This window comes from Cylas formicarius, unplaced genomic scaffold (assembly GCF_029955315.1).
Source record: "Cylas formicarius isolate icCylForm1 unplaced genomic scaffold, icCylForm1.1 PGA_scaffold_10__41_contigs__length_53128322, whole genome shotgun sequence".
Taxonomy (NCBI): Eukaryota; Metazoa; Arthropoda; class Insecta; order Coleoptera; family Brentidae; genus Cylas; species Cylas formicarius.
The window spans coordinates 16,281,762-16,307,272 of record NW_026844214.1 but is presented as its reverse complement, the minus strand read 5'-3'; the positions used below and the strand labels follow the sequence as shown (position 1 = coordinate 16,307,272).

The 25,511-nt window shown below is 34.7% G+C and overlaps 2 protein-coding genes across 4 annotated transcripts in view; one reads left to right on the top strand and one right to left on the bottom strand.

Moving 5' to 3' along the window:
- The window catches only part of LOC132701451 (barH-like 1 homeobox protein), a 34,271-nt gene extending 12,598 nt beyond the window's left edge, over positions 1-21,673 (top strand). The window contains exons 1-3 of one of the 2 annotated variants that reach the window (XM_060669377.1): positions 14,073-14,524; positions 18,111-18,420; positions 20,488-21,673. In XM_060669377.1, the coding sequence (XP_060525360.1) occupies positions 14,428-14,524; positions 18,111-18,420; positions 20,488-20,710 (630 nt within the window). In that variant the 5' untranslated portion in view covers positions 14,073-14,427 and the 3' untranslated portion in view covers positions 20,711-21,673. Of the gene's footprint in view, positions 1-14,072; positions 14,525-18,110; positions 18,421-20,487 lie in introns of those variants that run through there. The other variant, XM_060669366.1, reaches the window with a different exon arrangement.
- A 33-nt stretch (positions 21,674-21,706) lies between these two features.
- On the bottom strand, positions 21,707-25,104 carry LOC132699376 (cyclin-H). Of its 2 annotated transcripts, XM_060666051.1 has the most exons (7): positions 25,037-25,104; positions 24,576-24,678; positions 24,325-24,521; positions 24,071-24,272; positions 23,791-24,022; positions 23,614-23,728; positions 21,707-22,041 (listed from the first exon to the last, which is right to left on the bottom strand). In XM_060666051.1, exons 3-7 carry the CDS (start codon positions 24,471-24,473, stop codon positions 21,915-21,917), a joined length of 825 nt encoding a protein of 274 aa, XP_060522034.1. In that variant the 5' UTR covers positions 24,474-24,521; positions 24,576-24,678; positions 25,037-25,104; the 3' UTR covers positions 21,707-21,914. The 2 variants fall into 2 exon arrangements, with proteins under 2 accessions (XP_060522034.1, XP_060522027.1); XM_060666044.1 differs by lacking the exon at positions 25,037-25,104 and having other exon boundaries at positions 24,576-24,969.
- Positions 25,105-25,511: the final 407 nt, after the last annotated feature.

The following is a 25,511-nucleotide window of genomic DNA, read 5'->3' as shown; positions in this document are numbered from 1 at the left end:
AATGGAAGAAAAGTGTATGTATATGTCAAAAAATAATATAGCTTTATTTTATTTTAGATCGATACCCTTACGTAGGTACAGGGTAAAAAAGGAAAACGTCAATTTTTGAAAAACCACAATATTTTTCTGATTACAGGAGCTGAAATGTTTCAATTTTCAGGATATGTGTAAAATTTGGACTACTGTGTTGCTTACGCCCAAAGTCAACTTTTCAAAATCCTCTTTAAAAGTGCTTTTCAATCATGTGTAACACATTTTTGCTTAGTACAGATGAATCCGGTAAAATAACAAAAATTTAGACTTTGATAGTGCTATGCAATTTTAAAACACATTTAAATAATGAGTGGAAAAGAAAGGAGTCAATAAAATTGAAGAGAGGGGAAAAACGTAAAAATACACAGAATTTTAAAATAAAATTAGAGTAAGTGTTCAAACAATCCGCGGTTTTGTTGCACGCATGACGAGCATCTTCTCAACACTGCTTCACAGGACGCTCTGTACATTAGCGGGTGATACTGTTAACAGCTTCTGTAACAGCTTCTATTAATTCTTCAAGGTTTCTATGGACCTACTTGATCCTTGAGGTGATCTCATACGAAGAAATCCAGTGGTGTTATATCTGGGGATCTCGCAGGCCATCTGATTGGTTCCAGGTTGTCTATCCACCTGTTGGGAAATTCTGCATTTAAAAAAGTTCGTAATAATCTGTGCATTGTGTGGCGGTGCGACGTCTACTTGGAAAAAAAATTGTTGCAGAACTGCTAGTTCATAAGATATTCTGTTACGTTATGGCCGAATTTTGTGTGTAACGAAAATACCAAATCGAACGTTAAATCTCCTCCTCACGCGATGCCTAACTTTACGAGCTAGCCGTGAATTAACATCGACCCAAAACACAGTGTTCTAACGATTAAAGGGTTCACAATTAGCAAATCGGCACTCACCCGACCAGAGGAAGAAAGTTTGGTATCTCGCTATTTTTTCACTGACACAATGCCTTTCTTCTAACAGTATCGCCATCCTGAAGTTTCTGGCAAGGTCGTCCACGATAATGATGATATCTACGACTCTTTAAAAAAATATTTGCCGTTGACCGAGCAACGCCTGTTCTCTTCAATCTGACATACGAGGTGTTTCAACCATGTTTTGCAAGACCAAATTTTCTTTATTTTCATCTGGAGGTTTGTTTCTTTTTACCTTAGCAAAACTCCTGTAGGTGACAAGGTTATCATTTAGACCCCTAAACATAGCTCTACCCAGTTGACATCTTTCAACTTTTGCTTCATTTCTGCGGCAAAGAATAAAACACTCCAACATATCATTTTAAAACTCACAATTTATTAACCTCACTGACAGTGACTGTTGACAATAATTAAGACTTGCCTGGTCAGGTAGAGACACGCGAGTAAGTGCGAATGTGTATGGGTCAAGGCGCGTTCAGTTCCAAGCGCGGCTCGAAGCGACAGCAGCAACCTCGAAGTTCAATTCGTTTCGCACTTGCTTCCGGACTTACCTGGACACACTTGCGCGCGGACTTGCCTGCATGTGTATACTGTATAGCCCCAAATACGCTGGCATGGCCAACTTGATGGAAAATAAAAGCAGCGATATCAAAGCCTACTATCCTGAAATCTTATTTTTGTTATTTTTCCGGATTTACCTTGACCAACCATAACTGTGTTATACATGGTTGAAACCATTTTTAAAGAGGATTTTAAAAATGTACAAATATAATATGGCGCCCATAAGAAAACCAAAAGTTGACTTCGGACGCAATGAACATAGCAGGCCTAATTTTTTTTTATTCTAGTTTTAGCATCGCAAGTGTTCCAAAAGCTCACTTAATTGCCATGGAAACCATACCGTAAGATGGGGTGAAAAGAAACAAAACCGAGATATTTCTTGTAAGAATTTATTACTTATGTAATTTTTACTAATTAAATTAATAATAAAAACTGTAAGATGGTGATTTAAAGTTTGAGCGCAAGTAATTTTAAATTACATCTAGTTGTCGACAGGTGCTGAAAATTGGACATTTCAGCTCCTATAAGAAAAATATTGTGGTTTTTCAAAATTGGGCATTCTCCTTTTTTCCCTGTGTCAACGCAAAGGTATCGATTTAAAATAAAACAAAGCTAGATAATTTTTCAGCATATACTTACGCTACGTTTCTTCTCTTTTAAGTGACGCTGTATCTCTTACAGTTTCCAATATCCCCGTGTACATCATCTTATACTGGACATCCTGTATATTTCTAGTGAATTAATGAGCAAAACAAAGGAACAGAAAATTTAGTATTTGGATATCGAATGATTCACGTCTATGAAAGTTCCGAACTCTGTAAACTGTTTTGTCAATTGAATATTATCTCAAATTGGGCAAACCGTTTAATTTTCAAACAAAAAAACTATTTCTGCTAAATATACTGGATATTGCTTTATAATCTAGACAATAGTTATATTGCAGCAGACAATTTTGCAACCACAGAAAAGCTTTTGGAGGTCGCCTATGTAAACAGAGTTGTCTGCGTACACATAAAACCGTTTCCACATTTTGCATTAATTAATACCAAGATCCCTAGAAACACACAAAAGCTATTACTGACTTTACTGCATTATATAGCTCGTTACTGTCTTAGACATGATAATGCTAGCTTTGCGAAATAAGAAAATGTTAAAAGATGACGGGGAATGGCTGGATCTGGGATTACTACCATATTTAAGAAAAAAACCTCCTCAAAAAGGTCCGAGAAGACAAACCAAAATCCTTGATGATGACACAAATTATGCGATTCGAAGAGAAGGTCACTTTTTCTATTTTAAAAAAGAATTTTTATAAAACTTGGATTTGCAAACGATATAAATAAAAAACTGCGATGGAAAATAAATATGATAGGATAAAAATATTATTAATGCTCGTCAAGTTTTCAAGTTATTATCTTGAAAAGGAAAAACCCTAATAGTTTTACAATTCGGAAGCACAGATTCTTTAAGAGGGACTATTAACATTTGAGTTCTCTCCAAGTTTTGTATTCTCCAACTTGTAAATACATGTAACTATTTTTTTTACTTATTAAATTAAAATTTCGTTTAATTTGTAAAATTGATGAGCCACCAACATTTCTTTTTATAATGAGCCTCAGTATTTTGTATCATGTGGCGTATATCTCGGGTTTTTCTTTCTTTAATGCAGCATATCAATTCTTTTCTCTTGTGCACTGGTCTAAGTACTTTGGTATTAGTTATTCTTGCTTCCCAACGTTCGTTGATATAAATTGATTTCACAAGGATTGTTTTTTTTTTATAGTTGGATCAAGCGGGTGATAAATACTACATTTATGAAGATATCGTCGGTTTTTCATATTTAGCCAGAATGAAGCACTGAGGCACCCCAGATGTTATAGCGCGGCAGTCCGATTATTGTCTATATAGAACTACTTTTTGTGTACCCTATGTATTTGAGAATAATTAGAAGGTACCAGATGCATTAGAGTAACCCAACATGACCAAGATGGTACATTTGGCTGCATCAATTGTGCGGAATAAACTATCAGTGACGTTTAGAAGAGTTGCACAACTGTGCCCCATCCTTAAACCCGACTGGGTTTCAGGAAGAATACTATTTTTGTCCAAATGATCAATTAATTGATTTTAATATGATTTTCCAAAATTTTCGAAACTGCTGATAAATGCTAATAGGTCGTAAATCACTATAACTTACAGGACTCTTAATTGAGGTAGAAAAATTAATTTTTTTCTTTGTGCTAATGATTTTCTGTAAAGACTTGCACATTTCTGTTGATCTACTATTTATCGCATGTTGCGTCTAGGCCTTTTTTTCCTTTTAAATTGTCATACCAGTAAAATTTTTGGTTTATCTGGTTTATTTGGTTAATATGAAAAGGTAGCGTACCGTCCAAAAAATAGCATCAATCTATATTAAATAATATTTTCGATCAGTTTGATGAACCATTAAATATTGTCAAATAATAAACAGCTTAGATACATTATTAAATTTCCAAACAAATAGATAGGAAATCGTGGACCTATACGATGGCCTGCCAGAAGTCCAAATATAAATACACTGTATTACACCTGAATAATATAAATGAACTACGGCTCAATTTAGTTCGAGATTTGTTGTTGATTTGCGGTAATAAAATGTTTTTTCTACTACCTTCTGTAAAAGACTTTATTAAACTCCAATCTAGCGTGCGGAAAGCGTCACTTTACCACGGGAATTTCTTGTTCTACAGATCCGAGCGCCTTCCGACGTTTCCGGGATATTACCACACGGGTTTGGGAGCAATCGGATGTTTTCGGAGATATTTCCCACGCTTTGAATTTTGACGTTTGTCAATTCTGAGGTTCATGTCAGTGAATTATTTATTATATTTTTTTTTTTTGCAAACGTCCTTTTTCTTGCTACTGTAATAATTAATAATTAAATGTAATTAAAACTCTATTATTTAATAAATACCTCAAGATGGTTTGACATAATAATAATGCTTTTGTTGGCCATATTATTTTTTGGGTAAATTTGACTTTATAAAGAATTTTGGGGAGTTATTATTTATTATATATTATCATTAAGTATTATATTATATTTTATATTATCATTAAGTGCAATACATGTACTTTTTCAGAATAAAGAAATACAAGTGTTGTGTTACGCCGATGATCTGTTTAATATAAATGCAAAGAAATATAATATGAAAATATCGGCCAAAAAAAAAAAATTCACTAGTAATCTCTAAAGAAGCAATTAGATGCAAGCTGGAACTTGATAACTAAATTATAGAGTAGGAAATGAACATCTAATATTAAGAACATAATATTAGATATGATAATAACATAGAGGATGAAATAAGAGAACAAACTGCAAAAGCCAATAGAATAGCAGGATGCTTAAACGACACGATATGGAAGAATAATTACTTAAGAACCGAAACAAAATCCCGCATATATAAATCTGTAGATCGACCAGTCGTGATATATACCGCTGAAACAAGACCGGAAACATCTAAGACTCAGAAATGTTTGGAAACAAATAAAATGAAAACAAGAAAAATAGATAGAGAAACAAATGAAAACATAAGACACATATGTGGAATTGAAAACATTAACCCCTAGACAAGAAATAGAAAGGAAGAATGGAATCAACATATAGATAGGATGTCTGAACAACGAATAGTGAGGATAGCAAGAGATAAATCGCCTGGTCATTGGGGTATAGGACGCCCACGAAAAAGATGGAACGACAACTTGTGATAAAAATTACATTGAAATAAAACAGCAGAAGTGATTAATGTAAAAGAATAAGAAGTAGTGTCTGAAACTGTTTTAAGCACCAAAATACGCAACTTTGCTTATATTTAATCGACTTCGTAGCTCCGAGATACCAATAGTCCTTCTCGAATTTAGAACAACCTGGTCAACTTTCGCAACCATAAAGTAAAATGCAATCATACCTAGAACGAGCTAAAATCGAGTGTTCCTACCTGCGTTTGATAAGGGATTTTGATAAAGGACAAAATAACCAGGTTTTATTACCCCGCATCATTTAGAAATAGATACTGAAAACGTGAGTTTTCTCGCCAAGGTACTTTTTAGTGTATTGCAGGGCCTTGTACAAGGTCTGCAAGAAAACATTGGCTATACATTGTTTCTTAATGGTTTCCAAAATGCAAATTTAAAATCACAGGGATCATTAAACAGGGTGGACAACTTAAAGGTTAATGGTAAAGTTCAGATAAATTACAATAATAGTTTCCGATGAATTCCGTAATACAATTTTTAATATCACTAATTAACATACAATAGGTATACCCGTTTGGTGAATGGAATATGGCAGCGGCGTTGCTACAAATAGTTTATATTAGAATAATAAAAATAAAAACAATTGTAGAAAGGGGCAGTTAATTGAGATATTCATTGTTCCAGGATAAAAGAAATAAAAGTTTATATAACATTATTATTTAAAAAAAATCTATTTATTAATATAACTCCATTTGTAAATTTTAGTCATCGTGTTCCGAATAGTCCGATGAGCTATACTCGTTCAGAGAAATTATAAGGTGTTCTACACTGTTTTCTAGCTTTCCGCATTCCTTCTTCTATTTCAATCAATTCGACCCACTTACTCCAAAGTTGTGCCATGCTTTGCTACAAACCCTTTTACTTGCAACCCAGACCAATTCTGTGGACTTTAATTTGCAGTGATATTGCCGCATTTTCAGCATATCTTTTTGAAATTGCTTCTTATCTAAAGTAAGCCAATGAATGATGTCATTTTTTTTCAAACGAATATTTTTTCGGATTTTCTTGAGTGGTAGCTGGCATTATCCATGACAAGATCCAAGACCCAAGATCTAGATCTAAATTTGCTGGCAGTAATCTTAAAAACGTCAGCATTTATTTCTTCATGATAGTCTTCAGTCCGTTTTGATTGAAATGGTAATAAGCCACCACTGACAAATATATTTTTGCTACCTATGTGGGTAATTATTAATTTTTTACTTTTTCCAGGGGTTACTATATTCCAGTGGATCCTTCTTTCATAAAAGCTTGCCTCCAGTATTTTATATTTTTATGCTGCGAAGTTTCGTTCATATGATACATATGTTTTCTCTTCAAAACTATGTAACTCGAGGTCTAACTGCCTTCAAGTATCATCGTCACCAACAGAAAATTTCATCTTTCTGTATTAAAAGTGATATTCTGTTTAAAGTTTTTTCGAAAATTATTATTTTTTTAAGTTTTACACAATTTCTTCTTACTCATGAGAGGAATGAATTCATCCATTTTAATTACAGACATTATTTTATCCAAAGTAAATCAAGTAAAACGAGTGTATGATTTTTCTGATGGGAGTCTTTCCTCATTTATAACAGCTTCTTTTCTTCCTGTACTTCTCTTTGTTGACCCGGTAAGGACGTGTTTATCCTCGTGCACAAGTCGATATGTTATTGACTATCCAACTCCAGTCATATATGAACACATTTCCACAAGTTTTGCAACTCTGAATCTTCAGTCTCAGTACGAACGAACTTTGTCAACAATTTGAAAGTAATTTTAAACGCTTAAGGCAACTTTGGTAAATTTTTTAAATGGATTCGCAACACCACAATGACGTTCCAGAACCGTAGTTCGGTACTTCGTGAATATGAATGCTGAAAGCTGACGGATTTGTGTAGAGTTTTATCGATGAGTTTCCTCGATTACTATTCGTCCATGCAGTGAAAAATCCATTCTTACTTTAAAATGTTTATTAAAAATATGAAGGAAGGCGCAAATTTAGTTATAAAACAATGTTAGAATATTCATTTAAAGAAAGTTGTTTTACATCAAAATAATCACTATCGTCAATTAATTTTATTCAATGACATACTCTACACATTTTTTTCAAATAGAAGCAGATATTTTTTCTACGTTACTTCTAATTAATTCTATTGCCCCAGAACTAAATTTCGGCGAGGTGTTGTTTCTTCTTAATATGGGTTTCACTGACCCCATATCAGTTGGTAAGAAATAAATTGTAATAAAATGTATATGGTACCTCAATAAAAATGGCACACTAAGTCATGAAAAAAATTGAATACTAGTAAGGAGGCAATTAAGAAAATACTGTTTCATAAAACTGACAGCATACTTCAATTTTACCAACCTCCCGAAATCAACCAATAGCAAACTGGAAAAACATCAATTATCTACTTCGAACTACCTCGAGTAGGGACTGGTTTAGGAAGATTTATAAAAAGCGCAATTAATATAACATGACATATAAATACTCTCAAAATACAATAGTCCGCACGATACAATTCTTGTCGGCCAACATCTTAAATACGGCCCTGGCTTCTGGTACACGTGCTAAAAGGAATGGTCTCTTCCGCTTTACATCAGGCGGAACTTAAACTCATTCCGAAGTCAAAACCATAAAACGTTGTACAAACGGTATATCGTTCGGCGAACTTTACCTGTCATTGTCCGGACATTACTACGCCTATGCAATACGGCTAAGATCACTAAGTTTTACAGTCCAATTAGTTGAACTGAGGTGGCTTTTACTTGATGAAAATCCATTTATCAAAATAAATAAGAACTAAAAGTTCAGATTTTCACGAAATTATATATTTTGACATGACAATTGTTTCGACAACACCGTGTCTTTATCAAAATAAAACCTAAAATTAATGTTTTTGTGAGAATTTAAGTTCAATAAAGGATCGGTTTTTAAATCTAATTGATCGTTAAGCAATACATTTGCATGTCTCATTTTGTAATAATTGTAAATTTAATTTTCTACTTCTTGTGGCTGTATGTAAAATATCAAAATTGTCGTCAAAAATGTGTTTTTCTGTGTTTAAATGTGTAGCATAATTAGAATCTAGACTGTTGTTTTTAAACGCTCTGTTATGTTCGTTAATGCGTTTCTTGAAGGATATACCTGTTTGTCCAATATAAATTTTAGGACAAGATCCGCATTTCAACCTGTATACACCTGATTTTTGGACACTTCGTTTTATTGTTTTTTTAAATATTTTCGTATTGTGTTGTTAGTTCTGAATGTTATTTTTAAACCACAATTTGACAAATGTTTTGAAACTTTTTCACTAGGTTCTCCTATGTATGTAATTGTTTTAAATTGTTCGTCTTGTCTATTAGGTTTCGGATAAATAGAGTTTACTGTTGTCTGGATTTGTTTTTGATTTATAATGTTATAATATATAAAAATAGCTTTCAGAACTAACAACACAAAAGGAACATATTTAAAAAACAATAAAACCAAATGTCTTAAATCTCAAAAATCAGGTGTCTACAGGTTGAAATGCGGATCTTGTCCTAAATTTTATATTGGACAAACAGGTAGATCCTTCAAGAAACACATTAATGAACATAAAAGAGCGTTTAAAAACAATAGTCTAGATTCTAATTGTGCTTCACACTTAAACACAGAAAAACATATTTTTGACGACAATTTTGATATTTTACATACAGCCACAAAAAGTAGAAAATTAAATTTATTGGAAGCCATGAGGATTAACAAAATGAGACATTCAAATGTATTGCTTAACAATAAATTAGATTTAAATACCTCTCCTTTATTGAACTTAAATTCTCACAACAACATTAATTAAAGATTTATGGTCATTTTTCGGTATATATAGTAACAGGTAGTTTGTAAATATTATATTTGATAAAGACACGATGTTGTCGAAACAATTGTCATGTCAAAACATATAATTTCGTGAAAATCTGAACTTTTAGTTCTTATTTAGTATAATTAGTGTTGTGTCAATCGTTCATTTTACGAGAACCGAATCAATCACTGACCGATTTCGAAAAGGATCAAATCATTTCAATCAATCTTTCATTGTAATACTTTTTGTTGCCAACTGCAAGCCATAAACCATAAGCGGCAATAGTCACTGAATCCGAACAATACGAACGACCGATTCAGATTAATTTGAATTTGAATTTTTGATGTACCTATATGTTCTATAATCTGCTTTAGTTATTATAATATTTAGCTGTGTTCGGCTTTTTATTGCATCATGATTTTATCAAAATAGGTGCTACATATTGGGTTGTACGAGTAATACATTAATTTGTTCAAATTAAATATCTACGTGGAAGTAGATATCAATAGAATTCAATTCAATTCAATAACTCAATACAATAGAATAATTATAACAATACCCCCATTCCTTTTCCGTGGTCTGCCTCGGTCGTTCATTTAAATCTTAAACCAATCAAATTCCGCAAGGCGATTTCGATTTGTTTTGGTACGGTCGATCAATCGATTGCCCTGTAATCAATCGGTCGCCTTCTCACTTCATACCAGTCAGAGCGACAGCGAGAGCGAACAAGGTGATCGAATTATTACGAACAAGCGGGATTCAGTCATTCGATACTATGAAGTAATTAAATCAAAGGGACCGAATCAATCGCGATTGACACAACAGAAAGTCCAATAATGATTTATATCTATCTCGCAACAAACAGAGCATAGGTATTATTGCATATTTTGCAGTGCTTATACCTTTGACACAAATTCGAAAGAAAACAACCGGGGTCCTCCGTTTCTACGTATCGAATTTCATAATTTAACTTAAGTCAGGAATCTGTTTTCGTAAACCGTAAACCGATCCAGGGCAATTAAATCCGCAACGCATCACCGTTTAATTGGTCCGGGTGCGGATACCGTGATTAAAAACGACATAGTCGAGGTGCCCCGGTACGATGCGACGCGTCTCTATTAAGGCGACGGCGGCGCTTCGAATTTAACACCCGACAGTTGTTTTTAATTTGCCGTGTCGAAATTTATGATGCGACCGGGTCGGATGAGAAAATCGCGCGAACACATCCTTAAAGACGACGCTAATTTGCGCCGGCGCAAACCGGCGACCGAATTAGATTTTAAGCGGCTAACGATCCGACGGATCGCGCTGAAAAACGATCCCCGTTCCGCGGCGAAAAAATAAAAAGGGAACAGAAACGACGGTGTGATATATTATCGGCGGGTAAACACGACGCTTAGCCTTAAATTCGGCGTTATTTAGGGGCACTGTTGCCCGCGACGATTAGAGGCGTATAACTGACATTCGTTTCGGTTATAAACGACACATAAGCGCATTTAGCGGCGATTTATGAGCCGCCCGGGAGTATTTACAGCGGTTTAATTAGCTCGTGAGCGTTCACCGAGGCGCAACGACTTGGTGGATGTGGAAATACCAAACATTCGCGGTACCAGTTATAGCGAAGAAAACAATTAGTTCCCATCCATGGCATGATTGTTTCAAGATCTCACTCTTTACCACGGCGACGTATGTGTGTAACTACCTGATGTTATTATGTAACCAAAATTATAACAGATAACCAAAACACCAAAACTAACCAGAATTGAAAAAATCAACCGCCTTCACGGCGGACCATCTCCTTAACGATTTGGCATCACCAAGGCGATAACAGAAACTAGCCAAAAGTAACCAAAATTGAAAAAAATCAACCGCCTCTCCGGTGGACCACCTCCTTGATGGTTTGGCATCGCCAAGGCTATGACAGAAACTAACCAAAACTAAACAAAATTGAAAAAAATCAACCGACTTCACGGCGGACCACATCCTTGACTATTTGGTATCACCAAGCCAATAACAGAAACTAACCAAAAATAACCAAAATTGAAAAAAATCAATCGCCTTCACGGCAGACTGCATCCTTGACGATTTGGCCTCACCAAGGCGATAACAGAAACTAACCAAAACTAACGAAAATTGAAAAAAATCAACCGACTTCACGGCGGACCACATCCTTGACTATTTGGTATCACCAAGCCGATAACAGAAACTAACCAAAAATAACCAAAATTGAAAAAAATCAATCGCCTTCACGGTGGATCACATCCTTGACAGTTTGGCACCACCAAGGCTATAACAGAAACTAACCAAAATTGAAAAAAATCAATCGCCTTCACGGCGGACCACATCCTTGACTATTTGGTATCACCAAGCCGATACCAGAAACTAACCAAAAATAACCAAAATTGAAAAAAATCAATCGCCTTCACGGCGGATCACATCCTTGACGGTTTGGCATCACCAAGCCGATAACAGAAACTAACCAAAATTGAAAAAAATCAATCGCCTTCACGGCGGACCACATCCTTGACTATTTGGTATCACCAAGCCGATACCAGAAACTAACCAAAAATAACCAAAATTGAAAAAAATCAATCGCCTTCACGGCGGATCACATCCTTGACGGTTTGGCATCACCAAGCCGATAACAGAAACTAACCAAAATTGAAAAAAATCAATCGCCTTCACGGCGGACCACATCCTTGACTATTTGGTATCACTAAGCCGATACCAGAAACTAACCAAAAATAACCAAAATTGAAAAAAATCAATCGCCTTCACGGCGGAGCACATCCTTGACGGTTTGGCATCACCAAGGCGATAACAGAAGCTAACCAAAACTAACAAAAATTAAAAAAGATTAACTTCACGGCGGACCACATTTTTAAAGGTTTGGCATCACCAAGGCTATAACAGAAACTAACCAAAACTAACCAAAATTGAAAAACATCAACCGCTTTCACGGCGGACCACATCCTTGACGATTTGGCATCACCAAAGCGATAACAGAAACTAATCAAAATTGAAAAAAATCAATCGCCTTCACGGTTTACGAACAAAAAATAACACAAACATCGTCTAAGCGAGAACAACCCACTGACGCTCAGGAAAGTATTTCGATTACTACGCATTATAAAATAGTTCCAATTTAAAACACGTATAAAAACATAAGTTTTGCATTTTTCGCAACCATCCACACTTTAGATAATTAGAATCATTCATGTTTCTTAACCGTTCAGTGTAGTTATTTTTATAGTAAATTTTTTTGTTGTGAATACGCTAACGTCTAGCAGGCTCCCGATATTAATTTTTGGCACAAACAGTGCTAACTTTCCAAATGCAACGCAATTTGTTTGCCGCTAGCTTAATTAATCCAAATTACAAAAGAAAATGACTCTGTAGTGTGCCACTACTTTTTCTTTCAGCAGCGCAACTCATTCGGGAATTCACTATTTTCAAACCACTATACGTGTTCTACACACGTTTTTCAATAACAATTCATTTCGTAGTCGTAGTCGAATAATATCTCCAATTTAACCTTTAGTCCGAATTGTTTTTGCCACACCAGTTACGAAACAATGTTATTCAACCAAATAAACTCTGATTATTTCACGTACACTTTGTTGTGTCTAAATAAACAAATTTTATCAGAAACTTTAGCTTTCAATCAAAAAATAAATGCAATCGGAATCGAAACAAATCTTCATCGCTGGATACGCGCACGAGCTTATTGCGATGCTCTCCGATAGCAGTGTTTTGTCGTTCGGCTCTTTTACTCCATTATTCGAATTTTGGAACATAGATGGCCCCGCAAGTATCGTTTTAAGAAATAATAAAATGAGATTGTACTTGTACATTGTTCACTCTTGCTTTAACAATTATTTTAAACTTATTTATACTTATTATTGCTCTCCTGTTATAAACAATGATTTAATTAAATTTAATATTTTTAAATACGTAATCACAGATGGTTTAATTTTATTTGTGAATCATATTTAAACTAATCAAAAATTGTAAATGTTCTCCACGAAAGTGCATTGTAATTGTTTACTATTTCTTATTCTTATAATTTAATGTGTTCCACACTCCTATTGGTGTTGTTTCTATGGTGTAATGTATTATAAGTGTAGAGGGAGAAACTACCAATATGTGGTTGGGATGGCTACAATATAAAATTACATCGGTGAGCCATGAAACTTGAAGCCACAAAGATTAATTCTTCAATCGCGCGATTGATTCGGTCACTTTGATTCAACCACTTCATAGCATCGAACGACCGAATCCCCCTTATTCGTAACGATTCGATCACCTTTTTCGCTCTTGCTGCCGCCCTGACCGGTGTGAAGTGAGATAGACCGACCGTACCAAAAAAATCGAAATCGCCTTGCGGAATACGGTTCATTTGGAAATGGTATGGGAGTATTGTTATAAATATTCTATAGTATTGAGTTGCGATATCGATCGGTAGATTTGGTTATGTGTTGAATTGAATATTGAATGAAATATCTATTTCCAAGTAGGCATTTAATTTTAACAAATTAATATATTACTCGTACAACCCAATAGGTAGCACCTATTTTGATAAAATGATGACGCAATAAAGAGCAGAACACAGCTAAATGTTATACTAACTAAAATAAAAAACAGAACATATATACCCAAAAATAATTTAAATTCAAATAAATCTGAATCGGTTGTTCGGACTCTTCCGATTTATTGCCTATTGCCACTTATGGTTTATAGCTTGCAGTTGGCAACAAAAAGTATTTAAATGAACGATTGATTGAAATGATTCGAAATCGGTCACTAATCGATTCGGTTCCCGTAAAATGAACGATTGACACAACACTACTTGAGCCGAATCACCATTCTGATGTAGACGGACGCACGCACTGCGCTGAATACGCTCATGCAGTGCGCCAGCCGATTGGTAAGTTGTCCGTCCATCAAAGGAAATTCGTGCTCGGTCTGTACGACGTGGATTTTTCGCAAGAAATGCGTTTACAACTAAACAAAGAATTTGAGAAATGGCCTATTTTATGGAAAGTTAAACAACTGTATTTCAATAAAATTAAAAAAGAAGATGCTTTTCAGCAAATTGCTGAAAAAATGAATCAGGGACGTCAGTGACATTTAAAAAAATAGATAGTCTAAAGAGTTCGGCGAGAAAAAGCAAGAGTTAAAAAGAATAGTAGAACCTGACGACTTAAGTTTGAATTTATTTGAGACTTTGTGTAGCGCCTCCGAATGCAGGTTCCTGCGGTCCTGTGCGGCAAAACAAATTCGCTCCAATGAATGCTCATTCGACCCAAAGTGCTCATTCGGTTCGTTTGCTCAGATGTGGACGCGGTTTAAGGCTGTTTAAAAAGAAAAAGAGACAAAGTCCAGGTTAGTGTGCACTAGCGGAAATATGGCAAGTCGCAGCAATTTTTACCGTCGTTTCAACCACTATTCAACTAAACTTTTAATGCATTGACGTTTATTGTGTTATATTTGGCAACTAAAAGTTACTAAATAAGAACACTTACTTTTACAACGAGCGTAATTATGTGTGCCCCTTTCTAACACTTCCATATTTTCTTCCTTTTTTTCGTCTTATCATTCTAGTCAATGTTAAAACATTCTCTTTCTGTTATTTTTTTTAACTTTTTGGCGATTTTATTTTGACTTTTTTTTAATTGTTGTGTTATGAATGGTACCGGTGAGACGTTTTAATATACCAAAAAGGTTACGGTGTTAAAAATTTAAGCGATGATTTGAGTCTAAGTCTAACCTTGTAGAAAGGGAGAGACTAGAAAATGACAAAGTTTGTAGGCCATGATTAAAATTTTATTTGGTCCAAGCTATTGCTATGTGATTCAAACAAGTGAATTATTTTCCGAATACTTTTCTACACATATGCAAGTGTCATGTTCTAAGATAATCATACAAAAAATCAGTTGTCTTGGGTACAAGAGACTCCATGATTGAAAATAATAAATATTTAGGTATAATATTATCACATTAATGTATGTATGTTTTATATAGTAAATTAGACATAATTCTATTTTTCTAATAAAAAATGACCAAATAGCATATTGTGCAACAAGTGTGATAAACGCTACTTTAGTCGCAAGTTTGGTTTGGCATCGACGAAACGCAGCGATACGAGTGTTTAATGAAAGAGTTTTGTTGGATTTTATGTCAACACAGCAGTAAGCTAGTTTACAAAAAATCAGCCATGTTTCCGTTGTATGTAGGGAAATAACAATTTAGCTGATGTTCCTACCAAAAGATCAGTCAACTGTACATTGTCATGTTGTTCATGTTCATTTAAGAAGAGTGTTAAAAGATGGCATCATAGATCACTCACTAGGGATTCTGTGGTGGAACATTGCACGCGGCGGTTTAACCTCCGTTCGTTCCCTACAGAATCCTTTGTAATCGTCCAAAAATTTTGAAATCGGTCTCCACTGAGTGGATTTAGTGTTGTCAGTGTTTTGTAAACGTTGTAAAGTGATAATCGTCGCCGATCCCTTCGTTTTTCCCCGTTCACGCCGGTATGGTGGCCGGATGGGCCCGGATGGTCCGCGGCGGAAGCGGGGGGTGTCGGTTTTTTTTGGTATCGGTCAAATTTCTTTTTTTGCTAGTTGAGCAAATATTGGTTATATGTCTTCTTTGTACGTGTTGGTCAATGACCAAAAGCGAAGATCCTCGACGGAAGTCGGCAATGGGCGAATGATCCTAGCAGTCGAGCCCAACATTTTTTGTGAAACGCATACTTGAACTTGAACTTAGATCACCCACTACTGTTAAAGTTTTGTCATGGTTTCTTAAAAAATAAAGGAATTTTCTCTCAAGTAAATATTGTTAGGAATATATGAAAACAGGACAATTAAACAGAACCGTACTATTACACGAATTATGTATTAACTTTTTAAATGCAAAAATAGAAGTCCAAATAAACCTCTGAGAGGCGTATTACCCGAGAGCCTCGAATTGAATAGCTTCCCAACAAAAATTCGCTCGTAATCACATCGTCTCACAAAAAAACGTTTACAAACTATGCGTTATCATAATACTTGCACTCTGCCTCAATTTCGGCGACCGGCGGCGGCTCCAGTTATGTACTGTCAACGAGGACGATCTCGGCGCCTCACGACTGCTGGACTAATTCCGGAAAGGGGAAAAAGTTAACTTGTCAAATTGGCCATAAAGTTTTTATTACTGTAGAGACCTCAGCCATCCTCTTGGCTCAACCACTAGAGGGACAAAGACCAAACAAAGCCAACAATAAAACACTGTGGAGACCACAGTCATCCAGTTGGCTCTACCACTATCGAAGATCAAACTAGGACAAATAAAGCATTAAAGTAACTCACCTAACACATTCTAAGTTACCTCGTCATCTCCCTCTAAGAACTCTAAAATGTCCTGCATATCGCAAGTTAATGACCACTCCGTCGCCCACGACCTTAACTGCTCCTTCGCGGCTTTGGTGACTACATTAGTTCCATCTTTTTTATCTCATAACGGTTGTGGGCTAAACATTTAACAATTTCCTAACAATTCATAGTTGTCCTTGCGTAGATTTATGGACTGTATTCAAGACTAACTGAATCTTCCATAGCCCACTTGGTCATTGTGGCTGAACTTTTGTTTCAACCCTCAGAAGATTTCTAATTGATCTCATATATCTCTCCGCCTGCCCATTACCACGGGTGACGAAGTGATACTCAATTTTCCATTCAAGCTTTTCACGAGTTTCTGCAGCAGTTACCGATTTCATGGGAAAAATGCTGCAATATTTGGTCAATGCGTACACTGTTACCAATATGTGCTTGTATCTATCAGATGACAAAGTAAGGGGCCTCAAACAATGCATATGCAATGCGTCGAAGGGATCAGTGGGTTTCTCTATTGGACTTATAAATTTTTGTAAAGGGCCAGTCCGCTTTTTTTTTCACCTACACTACACAATGTTTAATGTAGCTTTTAACGAAATTCCTCATACGAGGAAACCAAAAGTATTCAGCTATAGATTCGTAAGTTTTCTCAACTCTTACATGGCATTGCTCGGCTACCTCCTTTGCAGGCGGTACACTATGTCGAACTTGAAATCTTGAAGGTAAATGCACCATCGCGCAATATGTGGCACCAGGTCCGTTTTGTTGGCCTTCGCTTTTATGGTGTTGCAGTCCGTGACAATGGTAAACTTTAACTTGGTATCATAGCCAATACTACTTGTATCCGTGTGTAATTCGAAAGTCAGTTAGGGATTATAGATGAAAAACAGTGGTCTGGACGTCAAATGCTTTATTATGTATTGCCTGGCCTCTTGCTGTTCTTCTTTCCACTCAAACGAATACTTTGCTTTGTTAATCTTGTTATGCGGTGCGACTCGCGCAACCAGGTACAAATTTCCGAAAGTATCCGGCGAGCCCCATGAATTGCCTTACTTGCTTCACGTTATTAAGGCTGAAGGTGAATCTTTGCGTATCCTGGTCTTATACCTTCGCCAGATGTTTCCCGTCCTAGGTACCCTAAGGAGGGTACGACACTTTCTAATGTTCTAAGGCCTTCTTCTGGAATAACACTAGGAACCAAATGTCGTCAAGGTAAACCAAAGCTATCGAATCCTTTAGTGGACCCGATGCAAAATTCACAGCTCTTTGAAAGACAGCAAGGACATTTGCGAGGCCTATCCCAGTCCTGATGTTAGCAATAAATGAAAACAGAACAATCAAACCCAACCGTACTATTTCACGAATTACGTATTAAGTTTTTAAATGCAAAAATATAAATGCAATTACATTATAAATTATAATCGGCACTTTTCTAACAATATAATTTTAATTTTATAAAATTTTGTAAGTATCAGCGGAAATATAGCAGCCAAGGCTGTCATTGCTGTAATGGAGCTAAAAAGTAAGGTTGTTTTAGAGAAGACAACAATTCGTAATTTGAGTAACTAACGACCCTGTTTTTGTTACAGATTTCTCATCGTCGCAGGATCCCAAGTCGGACGAGGAGCGCAAAAAAAGACCGAGGACAGCGTTCACCGCTTCCCAAATAAAATCGCTGGAATCTGAATTCGAAAAAAACAAATACCTGTCCGTGGCTAAACGATGTCAGCTATCCAAAGCACTGAAACTGACTGAAACTCAGATAAAAATATGGTTCCAAAATAGGAGGACGAAGTGGAAACGAAAGTACACTAACGATATAGAACTGTTTGCTCAGCAATATTATACATCGATGGGCATATTGACACCCAGGCCCATATTTTTAGGAGACAGATTATGGTAATTCGCTTCTTCTAAGAGCAATGCCGCTCAAACAAATTTCAGTAAAAAGGTCGTAAAATATTTTGTGTTTCAACTTTTAAATCGAATGGATGTTGTATCGAGATTCTGTTAAAGTATCTACTATAGAAAACCGAGTAATATTAAATCTTATAAATTCATTTAAAATATAATAATACTAAGAATAAATTGTGCATTTTATTGCCTAACGGATGCATGTGACATTATATTAAGATCAAGAGGTTTTGACATACGCGAACTACAGCTACGTACGAAGATATATCATATAGCTACTAGAAATATATCCCTCTCTACGCCGATAATACAGGAACGTAAGAAGAAACTATGAAAAAAGTTTTAAGAAGGTCCATTCAATTTAAATCTCGTTAACCTTTGCGGTATTCAACATGGCTGTCAGATCGTCAATAAGTTTGGTTGCGGAATTTTTATGGCAGTATTTTTTAGTGGGTGAAATTTAGATGCATCCGCGGAAAAGCATTCCCTTCTCTACGAAAATATCGTAAAATATAGCTAGCTATATGAGATACACATATAGAGGCGTTAGCTACGCTGATAATACAAACACATGATACATACGTACAAAATTTAGAATTTCAAGGTTTTGATTAACGATTCCATATTCTACTAAAAAAAGTTGAATTTTTTTTGCTATATTCATCTGATTAGTTCTTTAATTCGACAGAAATATGCATTAAGGTTTAACTTAATTCGCACTTAGTAAACTGAAAGTGCTGAATATATTTCAAGAACATTATTTTGTAGATCCTTACTACCAGGTTATTCGTGCTACATGACAAGTAATATTGTGGTCAAAACACAAAGTTTTCAACTACCCATCGAATGGTATTAAAATATCATATGGTATTAAATTTCGTGTTTTTGTCTATAACTTTCATACTATTTGTTTAAAAAAGCAATGCGTTGCAACAACTAAGTAATCTGAACAATAACATGAATAATAACAATAATTAGTGTTGGGACTGGTCAATTGACTACTTCTTAATTGACCGGTGAATTGACTACTTCTTAAATGACCGGTGAATTTTCCACTTCTTAAATGAGTATTCAAAAATTGTTTTAAATAACATGTAGAGGGTTGTTACCTGTCATTATTTAATAATAATTTGTCTTTTATTATAAACTATCCTGCGTTTGTGATGTCCAATGTACCTATAACCCTCTCCGAGAAATTCCCAAATACGATACTATGCGATTCGGGGAATCCCAATAATAATGTGCACTCTATTTGGTTTCCAGAACGACGAGACAGGGACGTAACGTAGAATATAAATAAATAAATATAAATTTCTTGGAATTTTTAAAATAATTTCGGTCAATTAGCACAAAAAAAATGACAAAATTACACAACTCTAACAATAATAATGGATAAATATTTACAAATTTTGAGAAACTTGAGAAATAATTTGTTATCCAGGCTGCGGCAACTACATATTCCAAATTGATTAAAAATGACATAAAACAGAAGAAAAACCTGTATTTTGATGAAATTGTCAAAGGATAAAAATTATATCAATACACTCTTTGGAAAAACACTACAACAATAACGATACAAATTAAAAAAATTACAAAAAATTATACCACTATAGCCAGATGGACAAAACTGATAGCGTATACAAATAAATTAGATAAAATATCCAAATATTTAGAAAACACCTTAAAAAACGCCAAAAACCGTATTTTGCCGTTCTTATTAGATTAGAATAAATTTTTGGACAACCTGTATAAGTATTGGAGATATTCAAAAATTCAAAATATTTAAAACTCAGGGTGTTCGTTAATCTCCCCTACTTTTAATACGAAAATGTGGCAAAAAAATTGTTGGATGTCAAAATTCAGTTTGTTGATGAAACACAATTAGATACGTTTCGTTTTTATTATGTATTAATTAGTGGTAAACAATATTTCTGTGATATTTGGTGCACATAAGGAGTTTTAGCACTTTACTGTATCTGTTTTAAAAATTTTATTTAGTTCATTGGATACATTTGAAACTCTCATTTGTTCAAATTACGCACATTTTTGCAGGTTTTTCAATTATCCTGGCCAGCCGGGTCTCTCAACAACTTCTCCTGTGCTGTCCAATGGGCTGCCGACGACGCAGAGCAATCAACTATCTTCCCAATTACACTCCGCCATACCCAGCTCTTACAGCTCGAATTACTTGAAATACACGCATCCGGAAGCTGGCCCGGAATGTTCTGCGATGTTACAACTTCAAAATTTTGGTCGGCATTTTGAAAATCCTTAGATTGTGAAATTTGCCACGTTAGCCTTTGAGGTTTTAACAAATTTTTAAGCTGTGATTTATGGTACCTAAGATCTAATATCCTGGTGTTTCAACAAATTAATGAGATGCGTAACTACCATTTAGTATTTTTATTTGCTTCTCTCTTAACTTTTATATTTTACACAAACTAAGTTGTGAGTTGAACCTTTGCTAATTCCAATTAGTTTGTTTAAGTGTATTTAATGACTCGAATTTAAAAAAATGTAACTTCTGTTGCGCCAACCCGAATATAGCCAAATTTTTCCGCCTGAAGTGGTTTAGAACCGGCAATACGCTTCAACTCGAACCAAATATTAAATGGAAGCTACCATAGGTTCCTTTTTTAAAGCATTTTAGTCTGAGGTTCCTTTCAAAGCACCTAATGAGATAATTACGGATGCCGTTTCTACTGTTGTTGCTTTTACTTTTATAATTCCTTTATTATTAGACAAGCAAACAATAAATCAGAATGATTCTAAATATCTGTCTTGGTTTTTGAAACAATTATTAATTTATTTTTTACATTGACTTACCATGTTTTTGGTTTATAATTATTGCTGCTTATAGGTTCATTTTTCTAACTTTAAACTATTATAAAATATTAAGTACAAAAACGCAAAATACGTAATACTGTGCTAATTTCAACACTATAAGAAACTTGTAAACATTACATTACATTACATACTTCTCTGACGTTGCCAATGTTTTTCAACATACCGACGTCACTCTCAGTTTGAATTGGATGGATTAGTCAGTCATCTTCAAATGCCAAAACAACAAACAAAATTACAAATGATAAATATTCGTGACTCTCTTTGTAAACATAAATTAAAAGCTTGTAGCTAAATGGTCCGCTTCTTTTGTTTTGTACCTTGATTTTTTTATGTGTTCGTTTTAAAATGTATAAGACATTTGAAAATGCATCTAAATATGTAATTATTGTAACTCTAGTCTTAAATGATGTAAGGAAATAAAAGATTTTTATAACAAACCGGCATTTATTTGTGATAATGCTGTTGACATAGACAGTAGACTACTCTATAAAAACAAAAACGGTAAGTCTACTGAAAGTACGTTCGTAATGTAGAAGCGAGAATTTACAGTATCAACAAACTAGTCCCTTACATTTTACAAAAAAAAAGTTTTTAACTTAACTAAATCTTAAAAGACTAACAATTATCTGCAGCTAGGGAAACTCCGGTGATGCAGGTGGGTTGATATTTAGTGCTGAATTGTCCCTGGATTGGTTTTGCGAGGAGATCGCGAAGTAAATATCATCTTCGTCTAACATTGCTTGCATTTTCTTTTTGTAACTAAATATGACAAAAAAAGGAATTTTACGGTTTATTGTGGTAGGCACGAAGTATTGTAAAATATAAGAAACAGCGGGTTTTCAAAGGTTTCATTATGATAACAGTGGTCTAATACACTTTTACAGTATACAGGTTGTACGGTTGTTTCTTGAAAAAACATGTGTAATGACTCTATCTCTCTCTAAGTTTTTAACCAATATAGAAAAAAAAAAGTTATTTATTTCAGTGTTTCTTGAGGTAATTTCGCGAGTTTTCGAGATAATCAAGGCAATAATATGATATAGATCCTCCTAAGTCCCTGAAACTACGACCCTTTTTTAAGTAAGCAGTAAGTTGTCACAAGGCGCAATAAAGTTTGCAAGAAATTACAAGGGCAAAATATTGCCCGCATGCCTGCATTGCATGTGCTTGACATGGTACAATTAAAACATAACTACCGACATCAAACAAACAACCTAAATGTAACCAATATTATTAACCCCAAATATATCCGCTACTATGCTAGTCAAATAATTTTCTCACTTTGATTTTGAAAACAAAAGTGATAATGATACTATAACAATTGATGTTTACAGAATTGCAACTTGCGCGAAAGAAAAATGGCGCTGACCCATAAAAACAGCACGTAAGTCCCTTGCAAGAATCTCGAGCCGTGTAAAACCGTTAGTTTTAAAATTTGTTTAATTTTAATTTCAAAATTTAAATTTTTTTAAACAAGTTTAGAAATCTGACAATTTTTAACAAATGCTTGAATGGACATCCCGTTCCCAAGGAATGGAAAGTGGCTCTTCTCTTATCTCCTCTATTCACAAAAAAGGAAATAAACTGGACTGCAATAACTATCGGGGCATTTCGGTTACAAGCACAATGAGCGCAATGTACGGCAGAATTTTACGTGTTCTCATTGAGGAAGACTATAAAGAGAAAGAGGAAGAAGAACAATGTGGTTTCAGAGCAGGAAGATCATGTACTGATAATGTGTTTACCTTAAAACAAGTTATAGAGAAGAGAAGTGCCAGGAACTTGGAAACGCACCTAACATTTTTTGACCTACAAAAAGCATACGACACAGGCCCAGTAATAAAGCTATGGAGGGTCATAGAGCAATCCAACATAAATCACACTTACATAGCAGCTCTTAAAGAACTATATAGGGAATAAAAATCAAGAATAAGGGTCGCCCAATGCATTACGGAGGAGGTCATGGTGAATGAAGGACTACGTCAGGGATGCTGTGTCTCCCCCACCCTTTTTAAAATATATGTGGCAATGGCACTAAAAAAATTGAAAAGAAAGGTCCAGGGCATGGGGATAGAAATTGATGGTGGATACTTGTTTACTCTTCAGTTCGCAGATGACCAAGCCATAGTAACCAATGATAAAGATGATATGCAATATATGATTCAAAAACTAATAGTTTAAAAATTTAATATCATATCAAATTTCATGTTAAAATTACATTTAATAAACATAGAGGTTCCAAAAATAAAAATGTGAAATACAAACAAATTATTTTGATTTCCTAAATTTTTTCCAATCCACAGTTTTAATATATTAAATAACAACACTTACATTTCACTATCGGGGTTGTTCTCTGGATTTCTGCATTTCTCCAATTTTTTATCAAGTACTTTTTGCAGGTTCTTATCTGGTGCTGCATCTACCATTTTCACCATAGATCTTATAGCTGAAACCCATCTCACACTATAATGAAAATTCACATCAATTTTTACTGTCCTAAATAATTACCTCTCACAGCATCAATTAACACTTCAAGTTTATCTCGACCACCAACCCCAAATAAAATATCAGTCACATAAGAATCAAGATTCTCTTGTAATTTAGAGGCTGCATGCAAAATAGCAGCCAAAGCTACCTGGCTGGGAGAATAGAGCAATATTGCATCTGTGAGCAAGGCTCTTTCCAAAAATTGATCAATTCCAGGTCGTAACCTTTCTGGATCGTGGAGTGATCCTCTGGTCTAGGGAAAACTTTGTTTAAAAATGAATTTTGACTGTTAGTTGCTCACCTTAATGTCTATAAGTAAGCCTTCGACTGGCCTAAAGGGGTTGTGTATGGCTAAATGAAACTTCAGTTGTGCCATCAGTAACAGTTCATTGTTTAGGATGATATCTGTGGCTTTTTCTCTATCTCCTTTTATATTGGCAACAAACTGCTGCATGGAAACATTAAATTCCTCAACTTTGCATGAAAGATATACACAAGTAACCCTACAAATGATATAAATATTATAGTATTAGAACTATCACAAGCATTAGTCACATAATTTCTTTTGGGTGGTAATTCATCACTGAGTTATTAACATAGAAACGTTTGAAATAATGAAATGCTGTTCCTATTACACATCTTGGCATTGGAGGCTGGAAACGTTTGCAAAAATCTCTAAGGTACAACTCATAACGTTTGACCATAACTTTTTCTTCGTCAGGGGTAAGGAAAAAGTCATACTTTGATGCTTCCTAAAATTGAGCTAATGTAGAATTTAACTTAATACCTACATGGAATGATCTTACATTAATTTGTCTACCGTAAATTTGAATATGTTTGTTATTAGTTTCCTCTCGTAAACTGGTAATTTCTTCTTCGTTACGGAATATCCAATGTTTGAACTGGCTGCTAGAAGGAAACATTTCGCATTCTAATGTGCTAACTTATCCGCATAACCCTCTTGCCACAGAAACCAGAAATTTTTTTGCAAATTTGTGGGTTATAAAGATTCTCCGCTTCTCGAAACATTACTGTCATTCAAATTAAACTAATATAACATTCTATTGCCCATCAACTCAAGACGTGAATTCGAGAAAAATAAATTAAATTCTTCTTAAAACAACAAACCAGAGTATTATTATCAGTTTTGACAGTATTAGAATTTGCAGATGAACTCGGGTTGTAAATAAGATTTATATATTAAGTAATTTTTCGAGTATATTTTCATGATTGATAATTGAACATTAAACATTGGTTTGAATCTTACAATTTTTAAATTCAGGTCTGTGGAATATTCCTGTTCTTCCAAAAACGTCGTGCTGCAAAAATTAAGAGTAACAGCCATCTCGGTGGGGCGTTTATAACAACGTCAGTACAACAAAGGAAACTTCTTGAAGAAGCGATTACCATTAAGCTATCATTCCATAGATGTCGCCAAATATACTGTAAAATCTTTTTCGTATAAATTTAAAATATTTTGTATGCAGCATATACTTGTCTTTAAATCAGGTTTTTTAGTTACCAAACATAGCAACAAAAAGAAAGACAGAAAGTTAAACATTGATCACTCGTATTTCTGGTATTGCATAAAAATATAACTGGCAGGTACACATTTGCAAAGTGAAACGACCTAATATCGACTTATCTTCTCGGAAACCTGGTAGCTCAGCGCCAACCTGTTGTTTGTTACTTTATGCGTGCTCGAAGATAAATAATAATAATAATAAATATGAATGTCGCTA